General features: G+C 43.9%; 3 protein-coding genes across 3 annotated transcripts in view; 2 read left to right on the top strand and 1 right to left on the bottom strand.

The window, feature by feature from the left end:
* The first annotated feature begins 80 nt into the window (after positions 1–80).
* HSP90AA1 (heat shock protein 90 alpha family class A member 1) lies at positions 81–7,378 on the top strand. The gene is made up of 11 exons (XM_048950244.1): positions 81–216; positions 1,454–1,612; positions 1,704–2,070; positions 2,505–2,638; positions 3,110–3,418; positions 3,995–4,160; positions 4,418–4,608; positions 4,736–4,883; positions 5,735–6,003; positions 6,115–6,448; positions 6,626–7,378. The coding sequence occupies exons 2-11, from the start codon at positions 1,454–1,456 to the stop codon at positions 6,733–6,735; spliced, it is 2,187 nt and encodes a 728-aa protein (XP_048806201.1). The 5' UTR covers positions 81–216; the 3' UTR covers positions 6,736–7,378.
* Positions 7,379–13,855: 6,477 nt separating this feature from the next.
* On the top strand, positions 13,856–18,006 carry LOC125695573 (uncharacterized). Its single transcript, XM_048950245.1, has 6 exons — positions 13,856–13,881; positions 14,321–14,474; positions 14,818–14,885; positions 15,295–15,348; positions 16,482–16,541; positions 16,729–18,006. Exons 2-6 carry the CDS (start codon positions 14,399–14,401, stop codon positions 17,260–17,262), a joined length of 792 nt encoding a protein of 263 aa, XP_048806202.1. The 5' UTR covers positions 13,856–13,881; positions 14,321–14,398; the 3' UTR covers positions 17,263–18,006.
* Positions 18,007–18,127: 121 nt separating this feature from the next.
* DYNC1H1 (dynein cytoplasmic 1 heavy chain 1) overlaps positions 18,128–18,593 on the bottom strand; it is a 42,401-nt gene continuing 41,935 nt past the window's right edge. The window contains exon 78 of the mRNA XM_048950243.1: positions 18,128–18,500. Coding sequence (XP_048806200.1) covers positions 18,372–18,500 — 129 coding nt within the window. The 3' untranslated portion in view covers positions 18,128–18,371. The remainder of the gene's footprint in view (positions 18,501–18,593) is intronic.

Raw genomic sequence — 18,593 nt, 5'->3', positions numbered from 1 at the left:
TTCGGCCCCGCCCCGTAGCGGCGCTCTGCCCCGCCCCCCCGCCCCCTCCCCCGTGCCTGTCAGTGAAGGTTCCCGATGGTTCTGGAAGGAGGCGGCGCCGGCTGTATATAAGGCGGGCGGGCGGCCGGGGGCGCGCACTAGTGGAGGCGCAGCGCTGACGGTAGAGAGCGTTTGCTGATTCTTTGAGGTGACCGACAGCCCATCCCTGCTGCTGAGGTGAGCGGCGGCGGAGCTGCAGCTGGGCTGCAGGGGGGGCAGCGCTGACAGGGCGCTTTCTTGCGGTGTTCTGGCGGCGTCTGTGTGGTGGTACTGCGGGCTGGGGGGGGGCGGGGAGCCGCGTGGTGCGAGACGCTTTTTCAACTTGTCGTTAAAACGTGTGGTAGAGGGAGTTGGGAATGTACAATGGAGGTGGAGCGGGGAGGTGGGGTGTGCTGCGACCCGTGTGATAATTTATTGCTACCGACGGGGCTGTGAGGCGAGTTACGGCATGGCGGGCAGCGCCTGGCGGGCATTTCGGCCGCTGCTGGAGGAAGCGTTTCCCTAAGGGCTCTCCGTGCAGATAGGCTTTCTCTCACCGGGGCGAGAGCTGAGGGCGCCGGGAAGGCGGTCCATCCCAGCCGTATAGGCAGGGCGCTGCGCGGGATGCTGGAGCCGCGGATGGCGGCATTGGAGGGCGGGCGGGCGGGGTGCGCGCTGCGCCCCGCTGCCGGCTGTGGGTGGAGGCGGGGGGGCGGCAGGAAGGCTCTGGCAGTTTCTAGAACCTCCGCTACTTCCGGCGGGAGCCTGCAGGGGGCGCTCGGGGCCGGCTGTGCCGCCAGGCGCCGCGTCCCGTATGGAGGCGGCTGCGCCCGTAGCGTTCATCTGCGCTCACTTCGCTGCCGGTGTAGGGCGGGATTGCCGTGCTGTGGTTGTTTTGTGTTCGTTGTACGCCACTTAAAACGGGACTGAGGTTGGGGTTTTTTTTTTTCGGTTGGAGTTGTGTTTGACTTTCCTGAGAGAAAGCATCTCTGTTCGACCGGGTAATGTGTTCATTTGGGCTGAATGTGTTCAGTGCGTGCTGAGTGCTGCGAGTCCTGCGAGCCAGTGGTCGTAGTTCATTGAGCAGAACGGCAGCTCGGGAGAAGGAGCAAGTACAAGTCGTAATGTGAGATGCCTGTAGAATAGCGCAGTTCGCATCCCGAATATCCGGCCAGGTTTTCAGTTCCATTTTTATTCCCTGTAATCTACTGTAAAATGGTAAAACTGCAAACTGAAGCGTACGTTAAAAGCATGTGGTTAAAGCCCCATTTAGTTTTGCATTTTTTCAGAACTCTCGGGTTCTTTCTCTGAGTTCCTTACTGCTACAGTAATTAAAACTACATAGCTAATGATTTGAATTCAAAGTACGTTTAAGTGTGTATGTGCAGCAAGCTAGAGTTGTTAAGCATTGAATTTCACCTTTATTTCTTCACAGATGCCGGAAGCTGTGCAAACACAGGACCAACCAATGGAGGAGGAAGTGGAGACCTTTGCCTTCCAGGCTGAGATTGCTCAGTTGATGTCTCTGATCATCAACACTTTCTACTCTAATAAGGAAATCTTCTTGAGGGAACTGATATCCAATTCATCAGATGTAAGTATTTGGGCTCTTGGACTGGTTTATGTTTATAGAACTGCCAAGATTTTTAGGTAGGGGATGCTAAAGCTTGCCTTTTCTTTGATAGGCTCTGGACAAGATCAGATATGAGAGCTTGACTGACCCAAGCAAGCTAGATTCTGGAAAAGACCTGAAAATTAACCTGATTCCAAACAAGCATGATCGTACTCTGACCATTGTGGATACTGGCATAGGGATGACCAAAGCTGACCTTGTCAACAATCTTGGTACTATTGCCAAGTCTGGTACCAAGGCTTTCATGGAAGCACTGCAGGCGGGGGCTGATATATCCATGATTGGTCAGTTTGGTGTTGGCTTCTACTCTGCCTACCTCGTTGCGGAGAAAGTGACGGTGATCACCAAGCACAATGATGATGAGCAGTACGCTTGGGAATCATCAGCTGGAGGATCTTTCACTGTCAGACTTGATAACGGTGAGTGTTTTTGCTCAGGTCAGTTCTTGAAAGGTTATTAGCAAATGATTCAGATGCCTGCTTACTCTGTGGACGAAAACAGTTGTATCAAGTCAGATTTATTTTGAGTAATTGTTAAGATGTGCTAGGGGAATGTCTGGAGGTAAACAGTGTGTGGTAATGAGGGCTATTTTAAAATTACACATGGAAATGGTTGTGTAGGTTTGGAAGATGTTAGATGAAGAGAGTAATTATTGAAACAGCTTAAAAGGAATATGTGCAAAATGCTGAGTGCAGTAAGAATGTGTCATCTGTAGGCTTGCTTTAGTATAGTGTCTTATTTTGCTGGGGATAAAGAAATCCTTGGTAGAGGAGTATGGTGTTTAAACCAAATATTTGTGGGGTTTATCACAGCTTGGTTTGCTTCTGTGTATTACCTATACATTTCATTCCAGGTGAGCCTTTGGGCCGTGGAACAAAAGTTATCCTGCACCTCAAAGAAGACCAAACTGAATATCTGGAAGAACGGCGGATCAAGGAAATCGTGAAGAAGCATTCTCAGTTCATTGGCTACCCTATTAGGCTCTTCGTATGTACTTTGAAATACTGTATATTAAGGAGCAGGAGTTAGAAAATAGGTTTTTTAAATATAAATGGGCAGTCTGTATACCACATTGCTCTGCTGCTGTAGATTCTGCATGGGTGTAGCTCTTCAACTGACGTGATGCTGTTAATTAATGAACTAATTTTACAAGATGAAGCTAAAACAAAAAAAACGGAGCCAAGTCAGTAGCATCACAGTTTGCAAACAGTTCAAAACTTAACTGTGCTTGCGTAGATTCTTAGTGGAAAGTCGTTACAATGCAGTACAACAGCGGAACTGCCATAGAACCACATGTGCTGAAACACTGCCAAGTCTTTTGAGTCTAAGACAAAAACTGGGCATTGTGCTTGTTTGTAGATTTAATTGTAGTTTGCTTACCTACTTAGGCTGCAGTTCATTACTTGCTTTTAATGTGACAGGTGGCACGTGAAGTCCAAGTGATGTTCTCTTTCATAGGTGGAGAAGGAGCGCGATAAGGAGGTGAGTGATGATGAAGCTGAAGAAAAGGAGGAGGAAAAAGAGGAGAAGGAGGAGAAGACAGAAGATAAACCAGAGATTGAAGATGTTGGCTCTGACGAGGAAGAGGAAAAGAAGGATGGAGATAAGAAGAAGAAAAAGAAGATCAAGGAGAAGTACATTGATGAGGAAGAGCTCAACAAGACCAAGCCTATTTGGACCAGGAATCCAGATGACATCACCAATGAGGAGTATGGCGAGTTCTACAAGAGCCTAACTAATGACTGGGAGGACCATTTGGCTGTCAAAGTACGTTCTTGTTTGTCTTTTTATAAGCACTATTTTTTTTTTTGTCACTAAAGCCAAGCATCTAAATTGTTTTGAGTATTGTAGAAGTTGCTTACTGTTAGAAGTAATACTGTTCAGAGTGCTTACATAGTGAGATGCTTGTGCTACAGCTGCTCAGGCAACTTCTGAAGCTTGTGTTCAGCATCTTCAACAAATACATTTGGTTCTGTTTATTGCAAATATAAATGTGAATGTTTTTTTTAGTTGGAAAATCTAATTACAAAACTTGAAAGTGGATCTCAAATAGAAACCTAGCTGTTGTTTTGGTTTGTAGTTCAGTTTTAAAAATGGGAGCATGGGTTCAGTTAACCTTTCCAGGCCTTCATGGTTGAAGGTGGTGCTGCACAGTTCACAGTTGTTTCACATCCTGGCAACAGCTGAGTAGAATTCAGATGATGTTTTGGAGAACATGCTCATTTTTCTGACCAATATGTTGCCTACTGCATTTAATGCTGTTTTTTCTTTTTTTGTGGAAGAGGTCAGCATTACTTAAGAGACAAAGTGCAATTCTAAAAAATGGTCTTGTTTCTTTTACAGCACTTCTCTGTGGAAGGTCAGCTGGAATTCAGAGCTCTCCTGTTTGTCCCACGACGTGCACCTTTTGATCTGTTCGAAAACAGGAAGAAGAAAAACAACATCAAGCTGTATGTGCGCAGAGTTTTCATCATGGACAACTGTGAGGAGCTGATCCCCGAGTATCTGAGTGAGTGCTGCAGAAGAATATTTCTGAAAATACCTAGAGAAACTAGCAGAGTTTATGTTCAAAAGGGGAAAATGGGGATGGAGAAAGGCAGAGTCTGGAGAGTCGAAGTATCTGAGCAGTTGAAGAAAGCACTGCTTGCTTTGTATGAAAATTGAGTAAAGTCTATTTCAAATACAGAGCAGCAAAGCCACTTTGTAGTGATTGTAAATCTTAGTTCTTCAAAACCTACAAAGCTAATTGTGATGTTTTCCTTCCAGACTTCATGAGAGGTGTTGTAGACTCTGAGGATTTACCTCTGAACATTTCTCGTGAAATGCTGCAACAAAGCAAGATCCTTAAAGTGATACGGAAGAACTTGGTGAAGAAGTGTTTGGAACTTTTCACTGAGTTGGCTGAAGACAAGGAGAACTACAAAAAGTTCTATGAGCAGTTCTCCAAGAACATCAAGGTTTGTAGTATTCCTTTATCTTGGTTGTAAACGGTACAGATTTCTGTTAGTACTACATTCTGAGCACCCCACAGCTTAGTATTTATTTAAGGAAGCCTTTCAGTCGTTCTTTCTCTTACTTCTGTAGCTTGGTATTCATGAAGACTCCCAGAACCGCAAGAAACTCTCTGAGTTACTCAGGTATTACACTTCTGCATCTGGTGATGAAATGGTTTCTCTGAAGGACTACTGCACTCGCATGAAGGAAAACCAGAAACATGTCTACTACATTACTGGTGAGTTGGCAAGAAATGCCCTGTGAAAAGCAGTTAGGTAAGGTTGTTGGTATAAGATGCTCATTTCTCTCCTACAGTTTTTAAATGAATTCCATAATTGATGTAAAAAAAAAAGTCATTGTGAGAAGCTGCAATGCTTTTCTCGTGATTACTTGTCAGTTATGTAGTTTGTGATGGAGAAATTCTGGCATGTATGAGGAGAAGATGAAGTTTGCTGTGATTCTGTCATACTGGCTGATTCCTATAGTATTTCTAAAACAAGTAAATACTGCCATGTAGAATGGGATTGTAGTCAGTACCTTATGGTGTGTTAATGAGCACAGCTGGGCTGGTTAGAAGTAATGTTTACTAATAGAGCAAACTGCACTTCCAGACGTCGCAAGGTGTCCTAGGATGCTTCCTCCTGTCTAACTTGGGCTAGTTGGAGCATTAACTGCTCCTGGGGAAGTGCAATGCAGCGTTGGTCTGCAGTGTTACAGCTACTCTTAAAGCACTGCCTTAGTTTTGAAATATGTTCATTGTCATTGCTTCCTGGAAGGTAAGGAAGAGCACATTTAAAGCTGGCTCTTTGACAAAGCTAAGGGTGTAAAGTGCATTTGCACAGCTAGTTTTATTTTTTCCCCTGTGAGCCTGGAAGGGTTGGAATGCCAAACATCTTTTCAAATTAAAACATTGCTGGGAAGGCTTAAGTCTCACCAGGCTAGCAGGATCACTACTGTGGTTTGTCATAATCTGTAATCCCTGGTAAGAGCTACTGAGCATCATTGGGTTGCATAGGCTCTTCCAGAATAGAGTTGGGTATGTGGCAGTGCTGAGGCTCAAACAGAACATGACATTCATGCTTCCTGCAGGTGAGACAAAAGACCAGGTGGCGAACTCTGCTTTTGTGGAGCGCCTTCGCAAACATGGGCTGGAAGTGATCTACATGATTGAGCCTATTGATGAATACTGTGTGCAGCAGCTGAAGGAATTTGAAGGCAAGACCCTGGTTTCTGTAACAAAAGAGGGCTTAGAGCTTCCAGAAGATGAAGAGGAGAAAAAGAAACAGGAAGAGAAAAAAGCCAAGTTTGAAAACCTTTGCAAAATAATGAAAGATATCCTTGAGAAGAAAGTAGAAAAGGTAATGGTGGTGTTTTGTAACTTGCACCTTGACCAGGCAGTGGGGTTTCTGGTGCATTAGAAATGTTGAAATGTTAAGCTAAGAACTTAAATTTTATGTATGCTTTCCTAGGTTGTTGTGTCCAATCGCTTGGTAACTTCTCCATGCTGTATTGTAACAAGTACATATGGCTGGACTGCCAATATGGAGAGGATTATGAAAGCACAGGCATTGAGAGACAACTCCACAATGGGATACATGGCAGCAAAGAAGCACCTGGAGATCAATCCTGATCATTCCATTATCGAAACACTGAGGCAGAAGGCAGAGGCTGATAAAAATGACAAGTCTGTGAAGGATCTTGTCATATTGCTGTACGAGACAGCTCTCCTGTCCTCTGGCTTTAGTTTAGAAGATCCCCAGACACATGCCAACCGCATTTACAGGATGATCAAACTCGGCCTGGGTAAGTTGGAAATCTTTTGTTTCCAGTAAGTTCTGGGCATGTTGATATTTCCATGTCTTCTGAGCACATGGAGCAGTGGGGGGTGGTTTGAAAACCTTCAGGCCATAGAAAGTTCTGTGGAGGCAAATGCTTTGAGTTCTGGGATAAGCATTCATGGTCCTCGTGTTTGTTGTGCAGGCATTGATGAAGATGATACTGCTGCAGAGGAGGCCAGTCCTGCAGTTACTGAGGAGATGCCACCTCTTGAAGGAGATGATGACACATCACGTATGGAGGAGGTGGATTAAAACAGTTTACAGGAACTCAAGAATGTTTCCTTGGCTAATATGAATAAGTTATATTTTGTATATTATGAATGTTACCTGCCAAAAAAAGAAAACAAAAAACCACAAAAATCTTTGACACTTTTGTCTGCATTCCCTCTTTATATTTATTTTCAAAGATGTTATACCTTTATTTTTGTTACATTGCTTTTTCAGCTGATGTGAGATACAAATGCCATTGAGGGAGTATTTTCTTTAACTGTACAACCCTAGACAGGCAAGTAAGGAGTAGTTATTTTTGTCTGTATTAGCTGGTTTGCAGGTGGCAGGGTTTTTGACTTATTCTTAATTGCCAGAAAAGTAACAAAGACGGTATGACATCTGGGTGGTCAAGTTTGTTTAGTGTTCTACAGCTCTTCAACTCTGAATATGTCTAACATAGAGTACCTAGTAACTAGGTATCTATGAGAGCTGACACTTGGGGAAGCTTTAACCCTTTTGCTCCTAACAAGGTCTTGATGTTTAAAGTTGTTTTTTATACTGTTCAAGGATTCTGGATTGCACTCTACCATAGAATAGAATCCACTGTAAATCTCTATTGTGACTTATGCAAATCTGCATGTACAGTTCAAACCTAGAACTGTAAGAATAAAAGTGTTAAGAATGAGTTGTTGCTGACTTGTCTGTTAATACTGGGAACAAAAGCTGCTGGTCAGAACGGGTGTTTCAGATTTCGAGTATTAGCTACCCAGAGTTCATCTTGCATGTTTTGTACTGCCACTACAAAATGGTGTCACATGTTGGAACAGTAAAAGTAGAGGCTAAGACTATTTTAATCTCTTCCAAGCAGTGCTTAAAATTAGGTTGAATAGATGTCATTACCAGTACTTGTAAGGCAGAAACAGGCTCCTAAAACTGCAAGCCTTGTTCATTGTGTTGTACTGGCAGTGAATTTCACATGCAGCATTAGGCTGTCCAATAAATTGTACAGGTTTGGTACTCTCCTTGGTCTGTCTCCTACCTATTTACCTTAATAGTCTTACCATGCCTTGTCAAGTTCAGCTCTGTCTGTGTCTTGAGTTTCTTTATTAATAGACACCTGCAGACAATGTCCCTATATTTTTCCCAGGTAACACAACTCTGCTTCCACTTCCTGTACCCTTCTGCCTTATTCCTCAGTTTAAACTGCCAGTCCTTGTTCAGCCAGGCTGATTGCTCACCTCCTGTGCTTGATTACTTCTGTTGAGTGGGAGAGCTCTTGCAGTTACAGAAGGGTGTTAAAAAGCTGCCAGCTCTGTTCTCTGCCTACAAGGGCAGTTTGCCAGGGGATCTCATCCAGCAATTCCTTGAGCATCTGGAACTTTGCTCTTGTGAAGTTGTGTCCTTACTTTGCTTTTTGCCAGTCAGCATTCCTCCAGATTACAAACTTCACCAGGGTGTCGTCACTGCAGCCCGGGCTGCCTCCAATCTTAACCTCTCTGATGCTTTCCTCTGCTTTGGTGAGCACCAGGTCCAGTGAGGTTTCACCTCGGGTTGGTCCATCTGATACCTGGACCAGGAAGTTTCCCTCTACAAACTCCAGGAATCTGGATTGTCTGCCACCCACTGTGCTGCTATCCCAGCAGATAACTTGGGTGGTTGAAATCCCCCATCAGGACAAGAGCCTGTGAGCTGTGACACTTGCAGTTGGAGCAAGGCCTTGTCGAGGTCTGTTCTTGATGAGGTGTTCTGTAGCAGACCTGAACTGCTGGATGCTCTTTACTGCACTACTGCCCTTGGTGAGGAGTTGCTCACTTTTGCTGCTGCTGATGTGTGCTGTGAAAGTGAAGTGTCATTTGTTCCTTATGTTTATGATAGAAACAAACCTTCAAAAGAAAAGAAGTTCCCCACTTAACTGTGGTTGGTTGGTTGTTCGTCCAAAGTTTGTAAAGCTATTTTATTAACAGCTAGATAAATTAGTAATGGTTGGATATCTGCAGCTTGTCATAGGTGAGACATTTGGCTTCCATGCCTGTATTACTTCCTCACTGCTCAGTGTCCAAAATGCTTGACGTCCCAACTATCTAAGAAGTCTACAGGTAGTTACTGTGTTAGTGAAAGGGAGGCAAGGCAAAGATCAGAAATGCCAAAGCATAAAACAGGCCATGCATTTCTGCTCTCCTCTGCCTAGCCTGGAAATGAGACAAGACTCAGTGTGACTATTTCTATTTAAGATTCAACCTTAAACAACTTGATTAAGACGAGATCTTCCATGGAAAGAGAATGTAGCAGAATGCATAGGAATGGATATGTTGCTATAGTAGTGACTATGACATCAAAACGCCCTGTCTTGGCTCCTAAGAGTCACACACTTAAATGTGTCCATCAGTACTGAGTTGCGTTTTCTACCATGGGTAATACAAACTGATCAAAAGGTGAAGGTGCTGCTTCTTAGTGATCAGATGTTGAGAACTGTGTTAAACATAGATTGCAGTCCAAGATCTCACTGACATGCAATCTTAATGTTGTACCAAGGGCTTAAAAGTGCTTGAATTTTAAGATATCTGTGTCTTAAGACTAGAATCTATTCTACAAGATCTTCATTTAAAAAAAAAAAATCTTTTTGTTTTCATAATGGAGGAAGGCTTTTCCCATCAAATCTTTAAGCTTTTACCTCCCTTGGAAATAAGTTAGAAACACTGCTTAGAGTTTGCAGATTGATGTATTCTAAGCAGAAGTGCACAACAAAATTCAGCAAGGGCAATCCCAAGCTGGATGTGGCTCTGGGCAGCCTGGTCTGCTGGTTGGCGACCCTGCCTGCGGCAGGGGGGTTGAAACGAGGTGATCATTGTGGTCCTTTTCAACTCAGGACGTTCTGTGATTCTATGAAAAGGTCAGATGCCAAAATAAAAGTACTTCTGCTTATTGGAGCTTCAGTACAGTGCAGCCAACCCACTGAGTAAATGATTACAAGGGAATTCTTTTTCACAGCTTGGCTGTACTCTCCTTGTTTAGGGATTATGTTGCTGACATTCAAGTTCTGCTGACATTCAGAACACTCTCCTGTTGATGCTAGACTTTTTGTTATCAAGCTTAAGGCATTAGGATGCTGCATTCAGAAGTATGTGACTCCTCTGCTCTCAAAGTAAACTGGTCCGTGTGTCCTGGATTTTTGAACCTTGGCTGATGTTCCTGTTCCCCTTGTGAAGGGCTCACCTCATTGCATGCAGTAAAGCCCAGAGCCTACTAATTGATAGACTACAGATATGAACACTGTTTATATAGTTTTCATGAGTAGTGATTTATCCTGCAGATGAAGAGTATTTTACTTTTCAGTTTACAGCTGATTTGAGATCTTCATTCACCTTCTTAATTTGTGCTTGGAGATGATACGAATTCTACAACAGAAGCTTCGGCGAATTCATCATTTTGGGCTAACTTCTACCTGTGAGTAAATCAAACTTTTTTCAGATTTCCCTATTCTGGATTTCTTTAGGGTGAGGGCACCCTAAAGGGGGTGACATGAACCTCAAATATGATCAGATGTTCCTGATAGTTCATTATGAAATAATGTTTAATAGTTCTTCATTTAAAACAAACTAAACCTTACACTGAAAAGCAATTTTAGGCCAAGATGTATCTATATGGTGGTCAACTGTATAAACGTTGTATTTCTAAAAAAAGTTAAGGTCGAGAAAATGCCTGGCAAATAAACCTCCACTGCAGTATGGCTGGTCCAAGGAGGAAGAGGTGTATCAGAGCAGCGTTCAGTGCCTTTAGCAGCAGCATGAAGATGAAACGGAGGCATACGTTCTTTCATACCAAGGTGCAGTTCTGATGGGATGGTGAGGAAGAGGGTGGGCAGTAAATGCCGTATGTGTTTTTTGCCCCACTGCACAGAATTCTGATTTGAACTATTCTGCCATTAAAACAGAGGCAAGCTTTTATTTATTCTGTGCTTTAAAATACGAGAGTACAACGTCCAAGTGGATTTCACTTTTTTCTTACCTCTTTCTGGTTGATTTTCAATTATACTGCCCAGACGGTGAGAACACACCTTACTGAAGGTCATTTTATTTCAGTTCTTAGATGCTTACTGCAGTTACCCAGAAGACAGCTCACACTACTCACACTACTCAAACTCCAGTACGAATGTCACTAGTGGTAAGCGTCGCAGAGGAGTTAAACTTGTAGCGGAGCAGGGCCTGCCACAGGCAGCAGCTTTGAGAGATGCCATCCCTTCAGAAGATCAACAACAGTTTTTTCCTTCTCCTGGAAAGGCAGTCCTGCCAGCTAGAGAGTCCCACAGCGATATCTATATGGCACCAGAAGATGGTTTTAGAACACCAATGGAAACAATTGCTGAGGAGAAATCTGCTTTATCAGCATTCTTGATGGAACTGTGTGAACCATCTCAGAAATCTGGAGCTAGTACAGAGGCAGTTTGGCCCCAGCGGCCTGAGTGCTCCTCACCCATGGATATCGAGCCATCTGAATCTTCAGCATTTCTGGAGAACAGTATTACAGCTGCTTTGCTACCAGAGTGGGACAGCAGTGTGTGTGAACAAACAACAAATGTTTCCAGTTCTACCATGTACCACTGAACAAGAAAAAAAAGAAAAAAAACCCTTCATGTCACCTAAACGAGGCTCTGCTGTATTAATAATGTCTATAGTACTTTGTCTGGTTTTTAATGCACTGTCAAAGGTATTTATCCTAGCTTCCTTTGGGCAGTGTTGGAGGTTGTATAGTAGAATTCAAGTTTCAAAATCACAACATCCCATTTTTAATTTTTCTCCTACAAGCTGGACAAATCTGTACACAGCACCTTCATTCCCCAGAGCTCGCAGCTGACATGAGCTGTTCCTGGCACTCACTATGGTAAGAGATGGCCACATCACTCATTTACTCCTTATGTTTTCCAAGAACCAATCCAACTAAAGATACCATGCTCCATTCCTTAAGCAGAGAAGTTATAAGGAACCACCAGCTTCAAGTACAGCAGGGCCAGTCCTCCTAAACATCTGCCGTAGAGCACAGCCAGTGCCTTCTGTTCTGCTTGTGAGGAGAGTGCAAGTTATTCTTCTTGATGGCACAACCAAGTAACATTTCAGTAATTCCAGGGCCAGAATGTTATGGAACAACTCTGGGAAACAAAGCCAAATGTTACAGTTATTGCACAAGGCAAATCCCTGATGGAGGGTCATGCTAGTTCAATGAAGACATTCTTTGCAGATACTGATTTAGGCACTCAGCACTGTCAGCATGTACTGTAACAGTAGTTACCAGGTGCGTCCTTGCAATCTGAAATTAGATCCAGAGCAGCAGATGGTACAGACTGCAGCATTCATGGAATGGCATCATGAGAACTGACTTTTCTCCTTGCTCAGTTTTCAGTGGCCTCCTGTTGCTTCATATCTTCATGCCACTTTTGCCTATGCAGGACAGGTGGATTTTGAGATCCACAGAACTTTGATATGTCAAGATAGGAGCAGGGTGCATCTGTCCCGTGCTGTTGCCTGAATGCTGATGTCATCTTGATGTCCCATCACCTGCAGGATCCCACAGACCCCTGCCAACATGGGTGAAAGCCCTTCATATTTAGGCTGTTGGTAACAGCAATGACCATGAGTCTAGCCTGAATACAAACATTTCACCAGGAGCTTTTCTATCTCTGCAGAGCATATGTATTAAGCTTGATGTAATGCTAATAGTTTGTTGAAGGACTATGTATATTCCTGAGGTAAACTGATTCTGGAAAGTTTGCTAAAACTGCTCATCTAGTCACAAAAAAAAAACCAAACAGCTACACTGCAAGAGCTCCTTTGTCCTCTCTCAGTTTACAAAGCCCCATTCAGATATTATGCTGTCCACCATTCAGTCTAATCAGTGCTATGACCATAATGTTGAACAGAAAAAGTGAAACTGCAAAAAAAGTGGCAAATTGATCCTTTTTTTGTTCTTCCAATAATTTCAACATATCCCTTGATATTCAGGCATGAAATCAATTGGGAGAAGCAATTAAAACAAGCAGTATGCATTCCCAGCACAGCCAGGAACATATTCAAGCAAAAGAACTCCAGGTTTTTGATTTTTTTTTTTAAGCATATTTGTTATATGCAAAAGTATTTTAATAAGAGGAATCTACATATCCATCCTCCCATTGCCTTTTTTGCCTTCTCAGCATCCTCAGTACAAGAAGCTGAGGAAGTGACAAGCAGAACTGAGACAGCCAAAATACCATCCTCTCTCTTCTGACCTCAGAGAGCAAAGGGGATGCAGGCATTCTTGGAGCACTACATCTTCAGAACAGCATCTGCTACCGAAGAAATGCATGGGTTACTAGAAAGCCATATTCCAAGTCAGGCAAAATACTTCCACTCTGGTACTTGTGAACAGACTGGGAAGTAAAACAGCAATAGCCTGGCCAGCCTTTAAAAATTCCTTCTCTGAATGGAGAGGAATAGCGTGGCTTTCTGGCTTTATGTCTTTGCTGCATCTACTGTGAGGATGGATCAGTGCTGTCAAGCAGTACTAATTCATTCCCTTTGTGAAATCATTTCTGCAAGATAATGAATTCAGACAAAGAAAAGTCATGAGCACAACCTGTGTTCTCAAGCTCCTGGTTCAGGTCTCCAGCTTGTGCTGCCTCAAAGGACCAAAGAAAACCAAGAATCTTGAAATCTTGTTGTTTGTATACCAGAAAGTACCAGCACTGGATGTGGTCCATAGGGACTATTTTGTGGAGTAGATTGCTCCCAACCACAAGTGAAATAGAAGCACTCTCACTACAGTGCACTCCCATAGTGTGTTTCTAAAATGTTTGATGCCTGGAAGACATGAATCTTAATGTCACGATTTCACCTTAACAGTTCTCCTGAGTCCTACCTGGTAGGGACTGACTGCTAACAGCTGTTGCCCATAGAGCATCAGCAGCTATTTGGGGCAGGCCTGTGTAGAAGGAGGGACTCTGAACCATGTGTGTGGATGAAAGGTGATGGCTATTTGCACTCATTGAAGTCAGCTGGTACTACAAGCACTGACAGAACTCCTCTCAGAGCCTGCTTCAGTGGTGGGAGAGCTGTAGGAGTCTTTGCAGGCCTCTTCCTGATAGAAGGGCCTAGCTGTTGGGTGGCCTAGGCAGTTGAGGTAAGGAGCTGGAAAAGCAGCAACTGCTGGGGGAGAAAAGAGGTGTGTGCAGTTCAGCTGGTGGCTAGGTGCAGAGTGGGAGGCTGCTGTGGGCTGCTCTGCGTCTCCAGGGTCTGACTCACGAGGCCTTTTTAGACTGACAACTGGTGGTGGGCATTTGTTTCGTTAAGGCCTTTGCACGTTCGGGGCTGCTTCCTGAGGGCTGTGTGACTGATACGGGGCTGCAGAAAATAAATGAGTGCAAGCAGAGGGGGAAATGGAGTGTAGCACTTCTGGCTGTGTGTGCTTGTGTGTAATTGTGCTCTCAGTATTAGGAATGTGAGTAGGGTATGTGAGCTGCTGTGATATTTTCTATAGGCTTCTGCTGTAGGCCTATGTGCAGTCCAGTGTGCTTGGTTTGAGGAGGGGTCTGGAGCCTTCAGCTGTGGTACAGAGCACTTTTGCAGGAGGCCTCACTCTCCTCTTTATGTCCCTTTTTAAGCTGTCTTCAGCTGGAGCTGAACAGAGAGGCAGATGTGAGCTGGTGCCTGGCAGCCCAGGCACATTGAGCTGCAGCAGGATGGCCTCCCTGGAGAGAAGGCAGCGGCCGAGGAGGCAGCGGCGGGTGGGACGGTATGCAGAGGGCCTGGGTGGAGGTGAGTGGGACCCCGTAGGGAGGGCTGGGTGCAGGACTGGCTCTGAGCATGGCCTTGTGTTTGCTGGTCTCATGTCTTGAGTACAAACACCTCTTTAATGGTTCTGAAAACTTGTGCCTTTTTTAAAGCATCTGAAATCCCCTTATGGAGTGTAAACTTCTTCAAAAGCTGCCGAGGGAGGTGGGGGGTCACCATTACTGGAGGTGTTCCAGAACCATGGAGGTGGGCACTAAGGCACTAAGGGTAAGTGGGTATGGTAGGATGGATTGGGGTTGGAATAGATAGCCTTTTTCAGCCTTAATGACTCTATGATGTGTTTTCCTTCCCTTCCCCATTCTGTTAGATGCTCTGGAAATTATGGATTCTGTTAAAAGCTTGGACTGTGTAGAAAGACTGGCACGTAAATACATGGTAACTTTCTTCTAATTGCTGTTTCTTCCTGTTAAATTACAAAATAGACTGTGCTGGATACTTTGGTACAGGGAGCTGTGCTGAAGAACAGCTGATGAGAAACATCTGTGAATAAATTGTTCAAATGGTGAATAATCTAATTCACCTGCAAAGAACCAAAAAAAAAAAAAACCCTAGGGAGAGCAAACTTTGGGGAGGGGAGAGAAAGTCTTCTGCTTTCCATGGTGTCTTGCCCTGCACAACCCAATCAGTACCACAAAAGTGAGATATTTGAGAAGCTGAGCAGCTTCCTGTGATGAAAACTCTGACAAAACACAGGACTTTGGGCTCATACAGGGCCTTCAGCCTCAACCCGAAGCTGTCTGAATTTCAGCTACAAGTGGTGCTTCTTTCCCTTCTTCCTCTGCAGCAGAAGTGCGTGGTGGAGTCCAGCACGGAGTCAGAGTCTGAATCCAGCGTGGAGGTGAGGCCCAGATTCTGAGGTGTTTCAATGCTTATAAGGTCTTCTCACCCTTTTGCTTTTGACAAGAAGTGCCAAAGGAGTGGTTGCTGGAATTAAAGCTGTACAGAAATTTCAGGGAGAGAACAAGCAGCAGTTTCAGGTTATACCAAAATGGCCTCATCAGTTCTCTGTGAGGGTGTGCTTGCAGCAGATCTGGGCTGTGTCTGGTGGTGGTGCTGGGCAAGGTTGCTGCAGGAGCTCTGCTGAATGCTCATTTCAGATGAGATGGGAGAGAACAGAGCTGTGGCAGTCGGTTGTGAACATTGATAGGTTCCTGAACTGGCTGGCAAACCAGTGTGGTTAATATCAGTAGGAAAGAAACCAAATGCATTCTGGAGTAGAGAGCTGGCTTGATTTTTAGTTTCACACCCTTCATACATTCCTGTCCATAACGTGTAGCTGAGCTCTGGTGAATTTGTTCTGTTAGCCTCCTGTATGTCAGGAGCTACAAAGCACAGCAGAATATAAATGAACTTGCTGCTGTGAGCTCTGATCTTATTGTTCACGGTGACTTCATATAGGTAGGTGTATATACATACAGTGAGCATACAGAAATGCTGTGTGTAACTGACTCTTGTCAGATCTTACAGGTGCAATGCTGAGGGTGAGCACTGCAGATCTTATGAGCACCTTGGAAGCACTGAGCTGGCCAGGGCCATAATGGCAGCTCCTGTGCTCAGACTTTTGCTCTATTGGGGATTTCAGTGTAGTGGTAGTATGCCACTAATGTCAGAGAACAAGAAGTGACCTAATTTGGAAGGAAGCTCTCTAGCCTCCAATTGGCAGCTTTTCTCCTGTTAATTTGTAATTTATTTTTTTGGTGGCGAGATACACAGTATCATTCTCTTCATAGTCATGTCTGAAGTGCTAAGACTCAGCAGGGCTCTCCTCCCTCTACTTCAGGCTTTTTTTTTTTTTTTTTTTATTTTTTTGACCAGGCCTGTAGAAGTTAGACTGACACACATTTTTATTGTCTTTTGAGATGATGGGACAATCTGGCTTCTTTAGGTTTTTATCTGCTTTAATATTACTTTAAGTCATCAGTGACTCATAGGAAGATGCCCTATAAACGTATGTCAACTTCACTTAAACAGGTCTTGCATAACCCACTTGCTGAAGGACTCAGGAAGGCAAGAGACTCCAAGGGACTGCAAGTAAGTTCAGCTGTTACACAGCAGCTTTGTTCTCAGTGTTCACTCAAAAATTAAAATGGAGTGGGAATGTGTGGATCAATGGAACTTCCACACTATGCTGAAGTGTTTCTTAACCCTGCTGTACACCTCTGTATTTTTCTTCAGACAAATAAGTGTCCTCCGTGTTTAGAGAGATCTTTGTTTTCAGTTCTTAGATCCTTATGACGGTGATTCAGAAGACACAGCCACTCACTCTGATTGTAGCTTGAGTTCTCTGAACAGTATAGAAGTTGCACCGTGGATGAGCAGTGCTCCAAAAGCAATGGCTTTCGAGGATGCTGATCCTTCAGGGAATGGAGAGTCCTTCCCTCAACCTCTGGACTGCTCAGAAACTAAAATTAGTGATGTTTACAGCCAGAGAGTAAATGATGGCAAATCTCCCCTTGAACTACCTAGCCAGCAGCAGGATTTCCCAAGAAGCCTGCTGCAATCCTCTAAGCTGAGGAGAGACACAGAAGTGCTTCCCTCCATGTGGTTGATGCCTGACCCTTCCTTACTAGTGGGTGTTAATCCTTCAGCCCCTGCTCATCTCCTTGCAAGTGCAGGTGATAATTCTCCACAACCCCTGCTAGCAGATGACTGTGATGGCACCACTTCCAGACAACCACTTATTAAAAGAAAAGGGATCACCATTTCCGAGAGCGCTGGTGAGAAACGAAGGAAGAAAATCCGGGCCATTTGATTTAAGGTATGAATTAAGTAGTTGGATGAAGTCTTTCATTCTAGAAGTCAACCTGCTAGGTTTCTTTTGCAAAAGCACCTGAACAAGACTTCAGATGATGATACCAACACAGCTGCTCTGAGATCCATCTTGAAGGATGGAACCAAATAAACAAGCTTGTGTGGCAATTTAAATGAGAATTAGATGAGCTTTTTCCAGACCCAGCTGAGATTGATGCTTGTGTGCTACTTCAGTGTCTGGGCACCAGATTCCTGTGTGCTGTGTCTGGAAACATCTGTTCAGCTTTGGAAGTATTACAAAGGTATGTTGAGGAGGGAAGGAAGAACGACTGAATTGCAATTGATTTTACATAGCTGTTGCTCTTTGTGTTTTTCATCTGCTGTCTCTATTTTCCACACAAATGGACTATGTTCCCAGAAGTATAACTGTCTGAAATATTTTGGTACCAACTAGCTGTGAAAGGATTCATTCTGTATGACTGGCACAGAATAACATACAGATTTTCCTAAAACTACTAATAAAGGTGGAAAACCCCTTGCAAGCTACAAGCTTAGTAGTATTTTACCATTCCACTAACCTTTGCATGATAACTTTTCACATGCATCTCTGATCGCTTCTTGGCCCAAACAAAAATGAAATGGGAGCCTTCAGCCACCATAAAAGCAGCTTAAGAGGAATGCCTCTTTTTTCTGCTAGCCTCCTCCATGGGAATGTTTCTATGCTTTAGTCACAGAACTAGCTGAGAGAGCCCTGTGAAGATCAGCACGAAGCCTGAATACCAGGTTATTAATTGTTATTCCCTGGAAAGACTGTAGATACAGTTCTTCAGATCAAAGTCACCATAATAATTCCAGGCAGTCAGAAATCTTGCTATGGGTTTTATTTCCTGTAATACTACCAGCAAATCTGCTTCTCAGTAACCATCTAAAAATCTCATCTGGTATTCCTTCAAACAAACCAAGCCCAGCAGCTTTCAAACTACCGCTCCCCTCTTCTTCCAATTCAACTTCACACAAAACCACCTGACAACCTATCCACATCAACTACATCTAGAGGAGGAATACACAACACAGTGACACTTATTACAGTATTGCCAATCTGTAAGCTTTTCACTCAGTGCAGAGAACAGCAACACCGCGCTCGTAGAAACTACGTGGATCTTCCTTGGTAGCAATTTCAAAATCGACCGTGAAAATCAGATCAGCACGAGTGAAGTTCAGGTAAACGGGTAACGTCACCTGGGAGAAATGTGAACACAGAAGAGTTATGCAAGGTAGCTGGAGATGGGAAGAAGTTCCTGTGCTGCTTAGTGGTATTTATACGATGTGAAT

The sequence above is a fragment of the Lagopus muta genome, chromosome 6, assembly GCF_023343835.1.
Source record: "Lagopus muta isolate bLagMut1 chromosome 6, bLagMut1 primary, whole genome shotgun sequence".
NCBI lineage: Eukaryota > Metazoa > Chordata > Aves > Galliformes > Phasianidae > Lagopus > Lagopus muta.
The sequence above is the reverse complement of the archived record's forward strand: the minus strand, read 5'-3'. Positions and strand labels throughout refer to the sequence as shown.